The sequence below is a fragment of the Chanodichthys erythropterus genome, chromosome 21 (assembly GCF_024489055.1).
Source record: "Chanodichthys erythropterus isolate Z2021 chromosome 21, ASM2448905v1, whole genome shotgun sequence".
NCBI lineage: Eukaryota > Metazoa > Chordata > Actinopteri > Cypriniformes > Xenocyprididae > Chanodichthys > Chanodichthys erythropterus.
The window spans coordinates 20,887,473-20,904,429 of NC_090241.1; the positions used below are offsets into that span (position 1 = coordinate 20,887,473).

General features: G+C 35.5%; 1 protein-coding gene across 1 annotated transcript in view; it reads right to left on the reverse strand.

Moving 5' to 3' along the window:
* cachd1 (cache domain containing 1) overlaps window positions 1-16,957 on the reverse strand; it is an 81,723-nt gene that overhangs the window by 26,615 nt on the left and 38,151 nt on the right. The window contains exons 3-7 of the mRNA XM_067373498.1: window positions 15,903-16,051; window positions 7,363-7,469; window positions 3,221-3,347; window positions 473-617; window positions 169-385 (exon numbers count right to left, since the gene is read on the reverse strand). Coding sequence (XP_067229599.1) covers window positions 169-385; window positions 473-617; window positions 3,221-3,347; window positions 7,363-7,469; window positions 15,903-16,051 — 745 coding nt within the window. The remainder of the gene's footprint in view (window positions 1-168; window positions 386-472; window positions 618-3,220; window positions 3,348-7,362; window positions 7,470-15,902; window positions 16,052-16,957) is intronic.

Here is a 16,957-nt window from a genome sequence, read left to right on the forward strand (position 1 = left end):
TATGTTTTTAACAAAAAACTAATTTGTTTAAATGAACAGCTGATTGAAAATTCTGTATTTATTCAATTAATGCACAATCAAGATTTTTTAAATATATATACCCACACAATTAAACATAAAACTAAAAATTGCATAAAAATGACACTGTACGAAAGCTTGGTCTCTTACTAGTCAGCTGTCTGGTGACGTTGCTTGTGTTCCTCAACAACTGAAAGGCTTTCTGGAAGCCCAGTGCATGCTGGGTAGGGCTGTCAGAAGCTTTAATGTTGTTGATGAAGGTGCTCATCTTCCTCTTAGTCTCGCTGGTAGCAGGTGAAAGGAAGCTCTTGTAGCACTGATCCAGAGAGCAGGAACGAACAATATCTGCTATCGTCAACATTGAGATCTGAGGATAAATTAGAGGTTGAGTGCTAAAAGAACAAATGTAATCAGTGGAGGGTGTATGATGATGACAGTGATGTCACTTCCTTACTTTATCATGTTCATCGATGGAGTTGAGGATGATTAGCGCAGCGTCACGGGCGATCTGGAGTTGGGTCTCAGTGACAGAGGCACCATGGTCTATGATCACTACAATATGCTTTGACTGTGGCCTTACTGACGAAACATACACAGGCCTGCCAACACAAAGAGACAAAGATTTATAGTCACCTTATTTGCAGGATGCAAGAACCCTGAAGAACGACTTTTCCTGGATTCTGACGGCATGAAGCCAAGTGCAGTCCTGGCGTGATTCCCACTCTCTTCACTACAGTGTTTGTGCAAGAGATCCTGCACTCTATTGTGTTGTTTTTGGAAACCCTTTTCAACTCCAACACTAACTGTCCAGAATTCAAGTACAGCATTTACAACAAAAGTTATATTGCCTAAATCTTGTTTACATCCTATAAATGGTTGAAAACCTGTGAGTACCAGAGTTTTTTGTGTTATCTCCAGCAAGAGGAGAGAAGCTGTGGGAACGGCAGCAGAAATGAGCCATCTTTCAGCACAGGCACACAGTGCCCACAACACTGGGTGGCAGATTCCAGTACGGTTTATTAGGGGCGACCCTGCATTCCAGTCAAGGGCTTGGGACCTATTGTAACCAAGTTAAACCGATGTAAAAGGCCTCCCTAGAATGTAATTTACTGTCTGCCACACAAGATGGCAAATTCGCCCATGACAGTGTGATTCGGGGAGAGAGACAAACCCTTATTTTGAAAATATTAACATAAAAATTAATAAATAAAAATCAATATAAAGAACAAAAAACATTTGACTGGTTCTTCAAGGAGAAAAAAAAAACAAAACTTCTGCCTAAATATCTTCTTTTAAAAGGTGCCCTAGAACTTTTTTTTAAAAGATGTAATATAAGTCTAAGGTGTCCCCTGAATGTGTCTGTGAAGTTTCAGCTCAAAATACCCCATAGATTTTTTTTAATTCATTTTTTTAATGGCCTATTTTGGGGCATAATTAGAAATGAGCCGATTCAGGGTGTGTCGCCCTTTAAATCTGGTGCTCCACGCCCCAAGAGCTCGCGCTTGCTTAAACAACATTAAAAAAGTTTAAACAGCTAATATAACCCTCAAAATGGATCTTTACAAAGTGTTCGTCATGCAGCATGTCTAATCGCGTAAGTACAGTGTTTATTTTGATGTTTACATTGATTCTGAATGAGTTTGAGGCTGTGCTCTGTGGCTTACAGCTAATGCTACACTGTTGGAGAGATTTATAAAGAATGAAGTTGTGTTTATGAATTATAGAGACTGCAAGTGTTTAAAAATGAAAATAGCGACGGCTCTTGTCTCCGTGAATACAGTAAGAAACGATGGTAACTTTAACCACATTTAACAGTACATTAGCAACATGCTAACAAAACATTTAGAAAGACAGTTTACAAATATCACTAGAAATATCATGATATCATGGATCATGTCAGTTATTATCGCTCCATCTGCCATTTTTTGCTATTGTCCTTGCTTGCTTATCTAGTCTGATGATTCAGCTCTGCACAGATCCAGACGTTCTGCCCTTGTGTAATGCCTTGAACATGAGCTAGCATATGCAAATATTGGGGGCGTACACCCCGACTGTTACGTAACAGTCTGTGTTATGTTGAGATTCGCCTGTTCTTCGGAGGTCTTTTAAACAAATGAGATTTATATAAGAAGGAGGAAACCATGGTGTTAGAGACTCACTGTATGTCATTTCCATGTACTGAACTCTTGTTATTTAACTATGCCGAGGTAAATTAAATTTTTGAATCTAGGACACCTTTAAAGGATTGTTAGTTCACTTTCAAATGAAAATTACCCCAAGCTTTACTCACCCTCAAGCCATCCTAAGTGTATATGACTTTCTCCTTTCTGATGAACACAATCGGAGTTATATTAATAAATATCCTGACACATCCGAGCTTTATAATAACAGTGAGTGGGGTCAACGAGTATGAGCTGAAGTAGGTGCCTCCATCCACATTCATCCATAAAAAAACATACTTCACATGGCTCCAGGGGTTAATAAAAGCTTTCTAAAGCGAAGTGATGCATTTGTGCAAAAAAAAAAAAAAAAAAAAAATCCATATTTAACAAGTTATAATAACTAGCTTCTGCCAGACCTCCTTCCGTATTCTACTTATGAAGAAAGTGTAAAACTTTCAATTCAAAATGCTTACGCTACATCCTATGCCTTCCCTATTCAACTTACGACAGTTCTGTTTTTTTTCGTAAGTTAAATACGGAAGCTAGATATTTTACTTCATAACATGTTAAATATGGATTTTTTTATACACAAATGCATCGCTTCACTTCAGAAGGACTTTATTAACCACCCGGAGCCATGTGGAGTACGTTTATGATGGATGGATGTGGATAGAGGCACTTTCTTCACTTTTTTCGTTGATCCCGCTCACTCACATTATAAACCTTGGATGCGTCAGGATATTTATTAATATATCTCCGATTGTGTTCATCAAAAAGAAGATAGTCATATACACCTAGGATGGAATGAGGGTGTGTGAAGCTTGGGGTAATTTTCATTTGAATGTGAACTAATCCTTAAAATAGGCTGTGCTGACAAATACTTGGATGGAGTGAATGAATGAGGGTTTGAATTTGATCTAAATACAGTGATAACCATAGGGCATCATGGAACTCAATACCTTGCTGTAGTGTATATCAGTGTTTGGAGTGGAAAATAAAAGGATTGTTTGTGTGTGTGAGAGTGAGAAAGCTCTTTGTACCTGCTCCTGTGCTCATATGTGCCCTTGCAGTGGAACTTGTGAGCAGGAAACACAGTGAAAATGCCCTCCTCTGAGCTGAAGTACTGCCACTTGATCCCTGGATTGGACTTGAGGTTGTCTGCCAGCACTACAGTCAATGAGAAAGCAAGAACAGTTTAAAACGTTTGATATCTGTTGTATTAGTCCGTGGCCTCTTCTAAAATAAAATCAATTGAAATAAAGTAAAATAAACCAATATATAAAAAAATAAATAATAATAATCTCAATCACTACTTGTCAAGTCATGTACCTTTGTGTAAAGTAGATGTATTTCAAGCATTCTGTCAAATATTAGTACCTAAATATCACAAACTGATAGACAATTATCTATGACTAATTTAATATGCCATGCAGCATGGATCTATATGAATAATGTGTGCACTTTAAGCAGGCAGCTGTAGGGTTCGTGTCAGTTGAACAGGCCCCAGCTGTGTGACGGCCGGAGCCCAGACAAGCTGATCCTTTCCAAACACTCGAGAAGCACAGCGATCACCACTCTGCAGCCATCAATTCAAGCATTTGTTTACTTAACAGGAGCCGGGATGTGAAGGAAAGTGGGGAAAAGAACAAGAAAAGTCAGGAAAAGGAATACAACTGAAAGAAAAGCAGTGGGAGCATTCAACATACAGTATATCTGATCGTATGTATGATCCATTAAGCAAGATTACTCAGATCTTTTACACCCAAAGTTTAAAAAAAAAAAAAAAAAAAAAAAAAAGAAGGATTTCGAGTCGTATAAAGAGGATGAATGTGTGCTAAGGGAGGTTCCTCAGGTCAAAAAACAAAACAAAAAAAAAACACCTGTAAGTGGTTTAAATGATTCAACATGTCAAAGAATACATGGTCAATAATATATAATATAATATAATATAATATAAAAGGTTTATTAGAGTGAAAGCTAGCATTAGGTCCCACATAAATATAGAAGAGCCTTTCCCAATTCAGATAAAAAAAAAAAAATTAAAAAAAAAAATTAATCAAATTGCTGTAGAAACCTGCAGAGTATGAAAAATGGATGCTAAGCACGAACAGGCATCCCAACCACAAATTAGCCATCAATCTGCACCCGATGTATAAACAGGAACTTTGCAGCATGTTGACAGCTTTAAAAATCATACACATGTGCTTAATCCCCCCTCCAGTGTTTAGAGTAGCTGAGAAGCAGAGTCATGACATGACACCCCTTCATTTCCTCTATTCCTTCATTCCCCTTTAAATCTCCACCGACTGTTATATTTCTTCTCCCTCTACAGTGCTGTCACTTTCCTGGTTTATTTTTAACTCCAAAAGTCTTTGCATTTGTATCTATTTTACTAAAGAGCAAAGAAATGAGCTCTAGAATATCTCCTCAGCAACACTTATAAACCTTATGTTGTGTCTTGAGCAGTCTGTGAGCATAAATAGTATGCAGGATAAAAATTAGTGTCGCAAATCATAGTATGCTGCAAGATCCAATCCCCCATAAAATCTTAGCCTCAAAAAACTAGAATTATCAATAACGAAATCTCATTCTAGCAAAGCAAAAGAGCTAAAAGTGCTAAGCTAGTAGGCCAAGCTGATAAGCTTGGCAAATTAATGCCTATTTGTGGATAATTTGTGGTATAGCATATCCTAAAACTGGCATACTGACTAGCATTCAAAAGTTTGGGGTCGGTAAGATTTTTATATGCTTTTGAAAGATATCTCTTATGCTCACCAAGGCTGCATTTATTATTTATTACTATGAATTATTATTACAAATTAAAATAACTATTTTTTGTTTTATACATTTAAAATGTAATATATTCCTGTGATGGCAAAGCTGAATTTTCAGTAGCCATTACTCCAGTCTTCAAAAATCATTCTAATATGCCGATTCGTAGTTCAAGAGACATTTCTTATTATCAATGTTGAAAATAGTTGTGCTGTTTAATATATAAATATATATTTTTGGGGGGAAACCATGATTTTTTCAGGATTCCATGATGAATAGAAAGTTCAAAAGAACAGTATTTATTTGAAATGGAATTTTAGTGGAAAACTCTACTTTTCTTTATAAAGCACTTTTAACACAACTTGGTTGACAGTACAATGCACATAAAATCAGACAAAATAGAAAGACAATACAAACAATATAGTAAATAAGTGATACCTGGTTAAAAGCTGTTGAAAATAAATGTGTTTTTTTTTTAAGTAAGTACTTAAAACTAGCTAAAGAGGAAGCCGTGCTAACAGAAATTGGTAGGTTATTCCAGAGACTAGGACCAGCAACAGCCTCTGCAGTGGAACCTAGTTCTGGGAACGGAGAGGAGACCAAGATTGCCAGATCTCAAGGACCTGTTTGGTTTGTGGGTGGAAATCAGTTCTGAGAGATATGAGGGTGCTTGATTATGTAGTGATTTAAAAACAAATATTAGGATTTTAAAAACAATTCTAAATTTAATCGGTAGCCAGTGTGGCGAGGTCGGAATAGGCGTAATGTTAACAAACTTTCGTCTGCCTGTCAACAACCTTGCAGCAGCATTTTGGACCATCTGGAGATGCATTAGAGAGGACTGACTTACTCCATAGTATAGAGTGTTGCAATAGTATAGGTGAGATAAAATAAATAAATTAATTATTTGTTCAAAATGTCTAGCAAAAAGAAATGATTTAAACGTCATAGATGGGGGAAAAAAATTAAAAAAATTGACCACAGCACTAATTTGCTTCTCTACTGACACTTTTGATCAATTTAATAAATCTTTGCTGAATACAAATATTTACAAATATATTTATTTATATTCATGACCCCAATAGTATGCACTTTTCTAACACCAGAAAAGTACATACTTTTAGTGCTTATATAGTATACGTCAGTTGTGACAGAGCTTTGTGAGAGTCAAGAGAACTCTTAAAGAACTAATAAACAGATGGAGATGTGAAGAGGAGTAAAAGGTGAAACAAAGGACACCGAATGGGGGAATGTTGGGAAACAGGAACCAACCCTAAAAACTAAATCACAGACTTCACATCACACTCTAACACAACACCATATCTTTCTCTCTCTGCTTTATCGCTCTATTCTCCAGGTTTTTTCTCCCTCTTAATTGTTTCTTCTCTTTCCCCTCTCTCTCCCCCTCCTCTTTTCATCAATGTTTAGACTAACACAGATCAAATGTGACTGATGACCGCCTGCATGGTTAGCGGGGTCAGTATTCAATGACAAATGGAGGGAGAGTGGTAACATGAACTCCTGATGACTGCCTTACAAAAACAAGCATCAGTATGAAGATGAATTGGGATAATCTGTTCTGGAGTATAAGAGCGATTGTATGAGGCCAGAAAGAGGTAGAGTCTGAACTAAGGTGGCTGAAAATAAATGCAACTGTGTTTAGTGCTAAACCTGAGAATGAGTTGTGCTGTTATTGTACTCTAAAATGTCCTTTCTTTCATATTTAATGAATCAGTTCATTTGGATAGTTGAAAAACAATAATTCACTAATTCATTGGAGTCCCTATGCACCAATTTAGATATTTTTATAGTGAAATATATAATACTGGGACCAGTGAAATAATCAGATTCGCAGTTGGAATCAGACTTCTTGCTGAATCCATCATAGTGGTTACTGAATTAAAATGACTCACTTATTGACTACCTTTATGTCATCATAAACATTCTGTTGTAATAAATAGCATTTTAATTAGTAAAAAACTTACAGGAGGCTTGGGGGGCTTCCCCATCGCAAAAAACACTGTTGTATCTGATATGAAGAGGAAGTGTTGACACTGGCTCAGTGTATAAAGTGATAAAAACATTTCCTGATTGGTGAGGTAGAGCACATATAAAGGGGAAAAGAGCACAGAGGTACAAAGCTGTGGTCAGTAAAAAGGGGTGGAACAAAAACAGAGAGATGAGAGGAGAGAAAATAAAGTATTTCCATACACAAGTGAGCAAGGTCACATATTCGACAGCTTTTTTCATTTTTGTTGCACTCAAAAGGCCAAAAAATCTTTGAAGATTTGACGTCAGAAAAGCAATATTGTTCTTTGCAAATGGTTGCCATGGCAGCAGCTGGATAAGTGAAAATTGGCTTTGGGTTTCTGAAGCTTAGACACTGTGTGTATGTGTGTGTTATACACACCAGAGTTGAGGTCTCGTCCTGGGTTGAAAGCTCGGCTATTGACAGTAGGGGAGAGCCGATCACAGCTGATGGTCTTCGAAACATTGGCGTTAAAATTACCGTCGAATCTAAAATTAGAGAGAAGACAAAACATCAATACAGATCATTTTAACTGGTGATAATTAGAAAGTGACACTGAAGGAAACAGTCCAGAACTTGATCGGTGAGTGCTGTTTGTTGAAGCTGAAGTGTTTCCCATGCTATAATAACAGCTTTTACAGTTTTGTGATAAAACCCCCTGAGGAAGACTGCATCAATATCTATTTCTACCAGCTGCACTGCTCTTCGTCTGAAGATGAAAGAGAAAGATGGAGTGATGCACTCTGGGAGGAGAAGGGTGAGCAAGAGAGCAAATGGGAGAATCCTTTTGATTTTATTCACAGCATTCAACACTTTTAGACAGGCATGAAGAGACAAATTTACACATCAAGTATAAATATCACAAATAGAAATCGAAAAAAATAATCACTACTGTTTATACATTTGGGGTCAGTACGAATATTTAAGATATTAATACTTTTATTCAGCAAGGATATTTTATATATATATAAAAAAAAAAATTGACAAAGACATTCATAATGGAAGCGACACGGTTGGACACATGTGGTGTGTTTTCTAGGCACATCAAGATGAAAAATTCTCAACTTTTCAGAATGCCGCAAGCACACCGCAGGTCATGTGACGACAACCAACAGACCAGCTTCGGCCTTTCCATAACAAAACATCGAAAGCTCAGCCAAACAGCTGATCATAGCTGTACAGGGCAGGTTTTTATATCTAATCTCCATAAATATATCTAGTAGTAAAGCTAATGCAAGGGCTAGAAATCCATTTGCTGAAACTTCCTCGTCGCCGTGGAGGGCACAGTTAATTTTTATAAAGATACAGATGAATTTACAATAAAAGAAAAAGAAAAGAGTTTGATGGGACGAATCAACTACAAAAGATATGGGGAACATCTCCTTATTTCTGCCTATCTATATCTATGCTAACTATGCACAGTTACATGGTTAGTTGGATGTAGATTGCATTGCAGTAAGTGCTTAGGAACCCAACTAGATTTGTAATCAACAACCATGACTTATCTACTCAGAATGTGTGGCAAAAGAATGACATTTCATAGCAGTCCCATAATGCTGCTGTTTCAGGTCTCTGCCTGCACTAATCGAGCACTGATCTAAGCAGTGTCTCCAGAGATCTTGCACTGCCACACTCTCTTTCATCTTCCTTATGCCTCAACATACACACTGCCACACACACACACACACTATCTCTCTAACAACACCAGCCATCATTTTCTCATCATCTGCCAACCGACTGTGGTCTTATGGCAGTTACTGCATACATCTTTCTATTCTTCTTCACTCAATACCCACAATGCACTGCTCTCATCTACATGCACCCTTTTCGTCCTTTGCCACATGAACTACGCATGTTCTTGTCTATCACCCATTACTAAACTAGTGTCTTTCTCACCATCAAGTTCACTTCTCTCCCCCTATTATCATCGTCTCACAGAGCCGGAGCGGGGCTGCTGTTTGATTGACAGCTGCTGTGATGTGCAAAGCGCTTTGAACTTCAGACATTTAATTCCCATCAGGCCTTAGTCATTAGAATTCTCCTTCAACACACTTTACATGTGGTGGCAAAGCAAATGTGCTAGATAAAAAATAAATTTGCAAGCTGCTTTGAATTTTACATCAGAAAAAAGACGGGAGAGCAAGTAAGCAAAAGACGGAAGGGGGGAAAAGAAACTGCGAGAGCGAGAAATAAGGGGAGAAAATATATATTGAATAAAAGCTTGAGACTTATTCCTCCTATCTTTGATTGAAGTTCAACATGCAAATTAGGGTCTCTGCAAAAACATTCAGAAAGAATGAACAGGAAAAAGTAGAAATAAATGGAAAAACAAGCGCTCGGGTGGGAAAAACAGCATCTGACCTAAAATAACCACGAATTTAAAACACATCTGCCGTTCGCTTCTAATTGCATATTTCAATTTCAAACACATAATAAATTATCCTAAAAATTGAAGCCAACTGCCACTGATTCAAATGAATGCTAATTTGATTTCGTTAATAATTAAATTACTATAATAAATCACTACAAATGGTAAAAGTTACTTTCAGAACATGCATTTAAATTCTTATTAAAAACTTCATGATGTGTATTACCAGGCAAAATATACAACATAAGCCTAATGTACAAATATACAACAAAATTATTTCACATCATCTAGATCAAACCAGACTAAATTCACGCACAAAAAAGGAAATAAAAACTTATGACACAAAGGGCACTGTAAAACCGAACGGTGAAATTAATTATAGAAATGAGTTCTTTTCACTCAAATAATAATGAAAGTTCATAGTACTTAATAGAAAAAGTTGCATGAACTCAAAATTTGATTGTATTAATCTGAACATAATATGATTGAGTTGCAGCAGATTTATAATTCCCAGCATGCTTAACGTCAGACTGTATTAGGAAAATAAGTGTTATTTTGTGTGTTTTTCACAAGATTAACATAGGGAGAAATAAGTTAGTGTTTAATGTTGTGTTATGTTGGTATTTACATGGGATTTTGTTATGTTATGTGTCTTGTAGAGTTACCATTGTGGTGAAGAGTAGAGCCTGTGGTTAGGTTGAAACTTTTAAGACCACATATCCTGTATGTTGTTTGATTACATGCATGCCAGTATATAATGACAGTCTCTTTGATAGTTATAATAGCATGTGTTATTTGCTATCTAACATTTAGATTTGAATGTGATGTTTATGCAAATGAACTGTATGTAATTAACATTATGATGAGTGGAATGAGATCTGTGGGAGTGAAGGGATGCCGGTGACATGATTGTTAATGAGAGACACCTGTGCACCACACTGGCCTTGCTCCGCTACCACAGCTCTCGGCCCCGCACCACTTGTCACCCAAATTCTACTAACTTAAAAAAATGAGTTAGTTTACTTAAATGTTTTGAGTATTCTGAACTTATTGAGTTTTACAGTGAGGGATTGAACACTTCTGCTGGCCCAAGCATGCAGGTATCTTAAAAAGGGCAAATATTGGTCAATTGATCAACCTAGTCGACATATTGAATATCATTTGAAGAAAGATAAACCCTTTATTCCTAAAAACACACAAAATAGTATTTTGTGCTTATAGTAAAATGGTTAATCTATAATGCATACTGTCAGAAAGATGACAATTAAATGTATGATCAGGCATTTGAACAGTAATTCTACACAAAGGTTTAATCCGTGTCAATACACAGACATTAATATCTTCTATGAATACAGTTTATGAGCTGTGAATGCTTTCAGCCTCTTAATATCAAAACTCAGTGAAGAGCCATCCTTATGTACCAAGATGAACTCCTCATTTAGTGGCACTTCATGTTTGATGGTGACAAGAGCAAGTCCCTGTGATTCTATTCCATGGCTAATAGAGTGCTGGCCGATAGGTGACGTCTCGCCACGCGACGGAGATAAGATGCACGTACCACTGCGGTATCAGCTCTGTCTGTCACACACATTCACACACACACACACACACACACACTCTCACTGCGTCTATCAGAGTAGGGCTTCATTAGCACAGCAGTCTCCGTGAGTTAAGAGGGAGGCTCAAGGGGGATTATGGGAAAAGAGGTTCCCTATTTCACCCTGCATGGACTCAGGAAAGCATGCAGTCCGGCAGAGCAGCATTTAAGACCCCTTTATGGTGACTTAAGCCCCTCTTCTCGCTCCCTTTCTGCATCCCTCTCTCTCTCTTCCACAGTAACGCTGTCTTTATTAGCTCAGGCTCAGAGCCTGTCCAAACGGACTGGCTCCAAAAGGATTGGGAGATATAGACCAGATTAACAGTGAACAGGGAATGAGAAAAATAGTGAAAGAGGGAGGAAAGGAGATCAAGAGAATGAGAGTTTGTTTGTGGGGGTAGAATCCCTAATAAAGAAATGTAAACACCGGAAAAACAAAGATCCAAGTGAAAATTTTTTTAAAAAGGATGTGTGATGCAATTTATGTACTTACTGTGCTAGTCTGAATTCATTGCCATAATAATAATAATAATAATAAAAAACTTTTCTGAAAATGTTTTTCTCCCACCACATAAAAGAAAATTTGAATGAATTGCCTTACTTTATGACAAACACCAGGATTGTGTCATAATAAAAAGCCTGTTTAAATATAAGAAACATACATACATATATACACACACATATACATACATATATATAAATGTATATAATTATATATATATATATATATATATATATATATATATATATATATATATATATATATATATATATATATATATATATATATATATATATACACACACACATATATATACACACACATATATATATATATATACACACACATATATATATACATATATATGTGTGTATATATGTGTGTGTATATATATATATATATATTATATATTTTGTGGGGGGTAATAGAAAATGAATGGGGGGAAGTCACGTGAGAGGAGGCAATGCCTCCATTGTGCTATGATTGGATATAATCGGTTATGATTGGATATGATTGGTTTGTGCGATAAATCCCACCTCTTGTTTACATGCGCGTTCAGTCACGTCAGTCTGAATAAACAAAATGAAGGCATCAATGGGATGACTAATTGAAAAGTAAGTAAATATATATTTATATCATATCAAAATCAAATTAAAAAAGACCTGAAAAACATGATGACTGCGGGGGTTTTAGTGATCAGCTTTGTGAAATTAAAGGTGCTCTAAGTACTTGATTAGATTGACTTGGTTTTAATAAATAGAACATTAATGTAAACTGTTAATGTAAAAATACAAAATAGAATTGTATTTGGTTTCTTTTTTCTTTTTTAATGTAATGTAAAGTAGCTAATTTAACGAGGAAAATGTAACATTATACCATTCACTATACCATTCAAAAAACTGCATTTATTTAATCAAACTTACAGTAAAATTGTAATATTGTGAAATATTAAGCATTTAATTTAATGCATCTTTCATTAAGATTTTTTTCATTAAGAATCATATTTATACAATTTACACGTTTTCTGGGCACATGAGTAATGTGTTTGAATATTTAAATTGGCAAGACTTAAACTTTCGTGATGATGCAGCACTGACCCGTTAACTGTCGCGAGCATTATATATACATTATTTATTTATTTATTTCATTATATTACACACACATATACATATTCTCCAAAGTACTTTGGTACCATGGTACATGTCAAAAAAAAAAAAAAAAAAAAAAAACACACGGTAGTGATAAAGACTCCAGCCTTATCAATTGTGCATGTGGAGACTGTAGACTCCACATGCACACAGACACTTCAACATCATTAATTTTGAAGTCCATCCTTTGGGCAATGCATAAATGTAGCTTAACACTCCACCGACACTTAAATCCCCTAAGCAGAGAGAGAGAGAGAGAGAGCGATCACATGCGTCCTGAGTAAGGAGCTATTTCTAGACGGTTTCATCGCTTGTTAAGTGTAGCAGGAGGCAGTGGGGGTGAGTGTTGATTAAAGCATTCTCCTGTGCCAGAGGTCAGCGCTCGTGGGAGAACAGACACCGATGGGATATATGATGGGGATGTGACATCGATATGGTGTGAAACATTTGATCTTTCGGCCGTGACTGGGCTTCATAAGGGCAGCTGAACTGGGGTCTGTTAGAGGACACAATGCCACAGCAGATGTCATATGGAAGCTTTAAATCTCTATAAACCTTGTCTGAAAATGACATTTTCATCTATTCAATTTATTTTTACATTAATCATAGCACTTAGCATTTTGTTTGTGACCCTTTATGAGGGCAAATGTGTGATGTCATCTTTAATTTAGTATTTTATGTTTCACTGTCCAATACTATAGTGATCTTGGCCTAAAAATGCTGCGTGAAAATACAATTTTATACTGTGATTTAAGCTAAAGAAGTAACTTTATGAAACCAATATTTTCAGATTGCTTTTAAAAATGTATTACTGAAATAAAATCTTAAACAAACAAGATTTTTGGAGATGTCAGTCCTTTCCCCAAACAAGTACACAAGAGCTGTACTAGTATGTCTTTTATCTGCATAGAAATAGCATTATCAAGATGGCCATCGAGTGAACTGAAGTAACTTAAAGAGACTTTGATAGGACACGGCAGGTCACGTGATCTCAATGTGGTGGCCACCATGAGGGTAGACCACCCTTATGCAAAAATAATTTTTATTTATTTTTACAGATGACTGGAATGACATGACTCTTCATATCATCTAAGTATACACCATTTTAAACATATCTATAAAAAGTTCTACTCATTTAAAAATGTATATCATATTGTTCACCAAAGGGTTTTCAAAAACCCACAAACAGGATGTAACATGATAATATCAAGGTGGCGTATAATACATTCCATTGTTAAGAAAACTTGAAGAGGCGGTTTAGATAAAGATCGAAGAGCTGATTGGACAGGTGTGTGAAGGTGTAAGCCCAATGATGTGTCATTCATAAATACATCCAAGTGTTGTCTTGCAGGATAAAACAGCTCTTAGCCAACTCGTCATGCTTTTTAAATCAAGCCTCAGGTGGCATTTACACTGCTTTGACTTTGATACTGGACACCGGATGACATAGTGGAAAACCTGAAGTAAACTTCTATTTGTAGTCTTAAATTAAAAAATATTGCTCTAAATGCCTAATATAACTTTACTTTCCTACAACACATCGTAAAGGATGTTTCTGTGCCTTGGGGACAGAGATATTTTGAACTTATTTTGAGGGATTAAAGGATTTTTTATATATTTGACAGCAATATAGATCAATTTCTGGCCAATTTTTATGTATATGCATACATAATATTTTCAGAAATACAAGTGTTATTTTAACTTAAATAGCAGTTTTCTATTTTAATATATTTTAAAATTTAATTTATTCCTGTGATGCAAATCATAATTTTCAGCATCATTACTCCAGTCTTTAGTGTCACATGTTCCTTCAGAAATCATTCTAATAAGCTGATTTGATGCTCAAGAAACATTTCTTATTATTGTCAATGTTGAAAACAGCTGCTTAATATTTTTGTGGAAACTGTGACACTTTTTTTTCAGAAATCTTTCTTAAATCAAAAGTTCAATTCAAAAAAATTGTTAAATAAAAAAAAATATACAAGTATAATATACAAGCTTCACTTTTTGAAAGGAATTAGTGAAATAAATCAGCTTTTTGATGATTTATTTATTTATTTATATTATAATATCAAGATAAAGATATATGCATACATACTATTTTTTCATAATATTTTCAGAAATACAAGTGTCATTTTAACTTAAATATCAGTTTTCTATTTTAATATATTTTAAAATTTATTCCTGTGATGCAAATCATAATTTTCAGCATCATTACTCCAGTCTTCAGTGTCACATGTTCCTTCAGAAATCATTCTAATATGCTGATTTGATGCTCAAGAAACATTTCTTATTATTGTCAATGTTGAAAACAGCTGCTTAATATTTTTGTGGAAACTGTGATACTTTTTTTCAGAAATCTTTCTTAAATCAAAAGTTCAATCAAAAAAAATTTGTTAAATAAAAAAACAAAACATGAATTTTTTTTAAATAGAAATCTTTGGTAACACTATAAATGTATTTACTGACATTTTTGACCAATTTAATTTATCAATTTTTATTTTATTAATTTCCACTACTTTAACAGGTCTCTCTCTCTTTTTTTTTTAATACAGGCCCTATCCACAATTTCAATGACTGTGGGTGCCCTTTTCTAATCTAATTTATTATCTAATTCAATTTCAACCAAATCATGTGGAAACATGGCCTCGCTCTCTCTCTGACAGAGCTGAGGAATACTGAACACATTCACAGAGCGGGGGAAAAAAGACAAAGGAAAACAACTTAATTTACTCATAATAACCAGCAGAACCTTTAAAATGTCAGATGATAGTGAGGAAATGCAGACAGGAAAAATATGAAACGATATAGAATGACAAAGACATAGCTGAGAAGGTCACTGGATGATAGAGAACAAGCCTTCAAACAGAGATAAAGGGTTGCAGAGAAGATGAAAATCCAGAAGTGTAGAGCCAAACATATGAGACTGGATGTGTGAGTGAGACAGTCAGTCAGTCAGCCAGACAGAAGGGAGGGACAGTCAAGACACAAAGCAGACAAAAGAAAGAGCAACAAATCTGCAAACTACTCTGGGAAAAAGAGATTAGTTTTGAAGTCTGACAACTCGGCTAATCCATCATTGCCTTTCACTGATTTAAACACAATATTTGCGGCGTTTAAAAATGCATTCCTCACTCACACTGACATAAGCTTAGTCACACCCGTTACACATACATACGATGACGCATCACATTCAAATGCTTTAAATGCACTTTAAATGCACAAATTGTCCCGTTTTTGGAAGTTCTGTGGAGAAAAAAAAAGTTAGATTATCAAAATTAAAAGGTATAATAAACAAGTACTCACTCCATCATGGAGGGAGGGATGGTGCAGCAGTCCTGGATGGCTGTGAGAGGGGATGTGAGGTGGGCCGTGTAAGAAGCTTCAACCACCTGCTTGTTCCTGTTTACCACATCCAGGTATCGGTTAAACTTCTCACGGATCTTTTTCGCTAGCTGAAAACAATACAACAACGAACATATTAATACCTACACAACTATGAACTTCAAATTTGTATAATGTCTCCCTGTTCAGTATGTTACAGTAATACAGTAACTGTTCCACTGATATTTCAATTTAAGGATTCAACTTAATTTTTGCCACTTAAAGATTTTTGTTCGAAAAATGTCATTATACACTGTTCTCACTTATTGGTACAAAAAGAAATCAGCCATAAAAAAAAAAATAAAAATAAAAATAAAAATATATATATATATATATATACATACATATAATTATACCAAAAACTGTTTTAATAAAATACATGAAATAAAATAAAAAAATAGAAGTCTAGACTGAAATATTTGAGAATTTTCATTTAACTAACTGCTTGACTGTAAATAAATGCAGCATAAATGATCAAATATCACTTTGATATATACACTTGTTCGAAAAAGTCTCTTTCCATTAGTCCTGTGAAATAAGCTGAGATTAATTCACTTTCCAAATCTAGGCTTGCACTCCACATCAAAGAGAGCTTGAACTAACCTTGGAGACTAGTAATCGATCACCATTAGACATGCATTGTCAGCTGCTGCAGTGCCACAGGCATTGGGAAAATGGTTTGGTGCTATAAGGGAAAACCAAGTTCATATCCCAGTTTTCTGAAACCTCTCCTGGTTTGTTGTTTTTGCGTTGGGTCTATACTGCACTTGTGTGAAGGAGTTACGGCTGATTAACCGTGTTTCTGTGAATTCTGGTTTACTCAATGCATACTGGAGTTCCCTGGAGAAAGTTATTAAGTAGAGCAACAGCTCAGCTAAGAGTTTCCCCCACACAGGACATAAATTACGGACACATGAACTGCTTTCTTCTCACCAGATGTTTTAGTAAACCAAAACATGCAAACACAAGACATAATT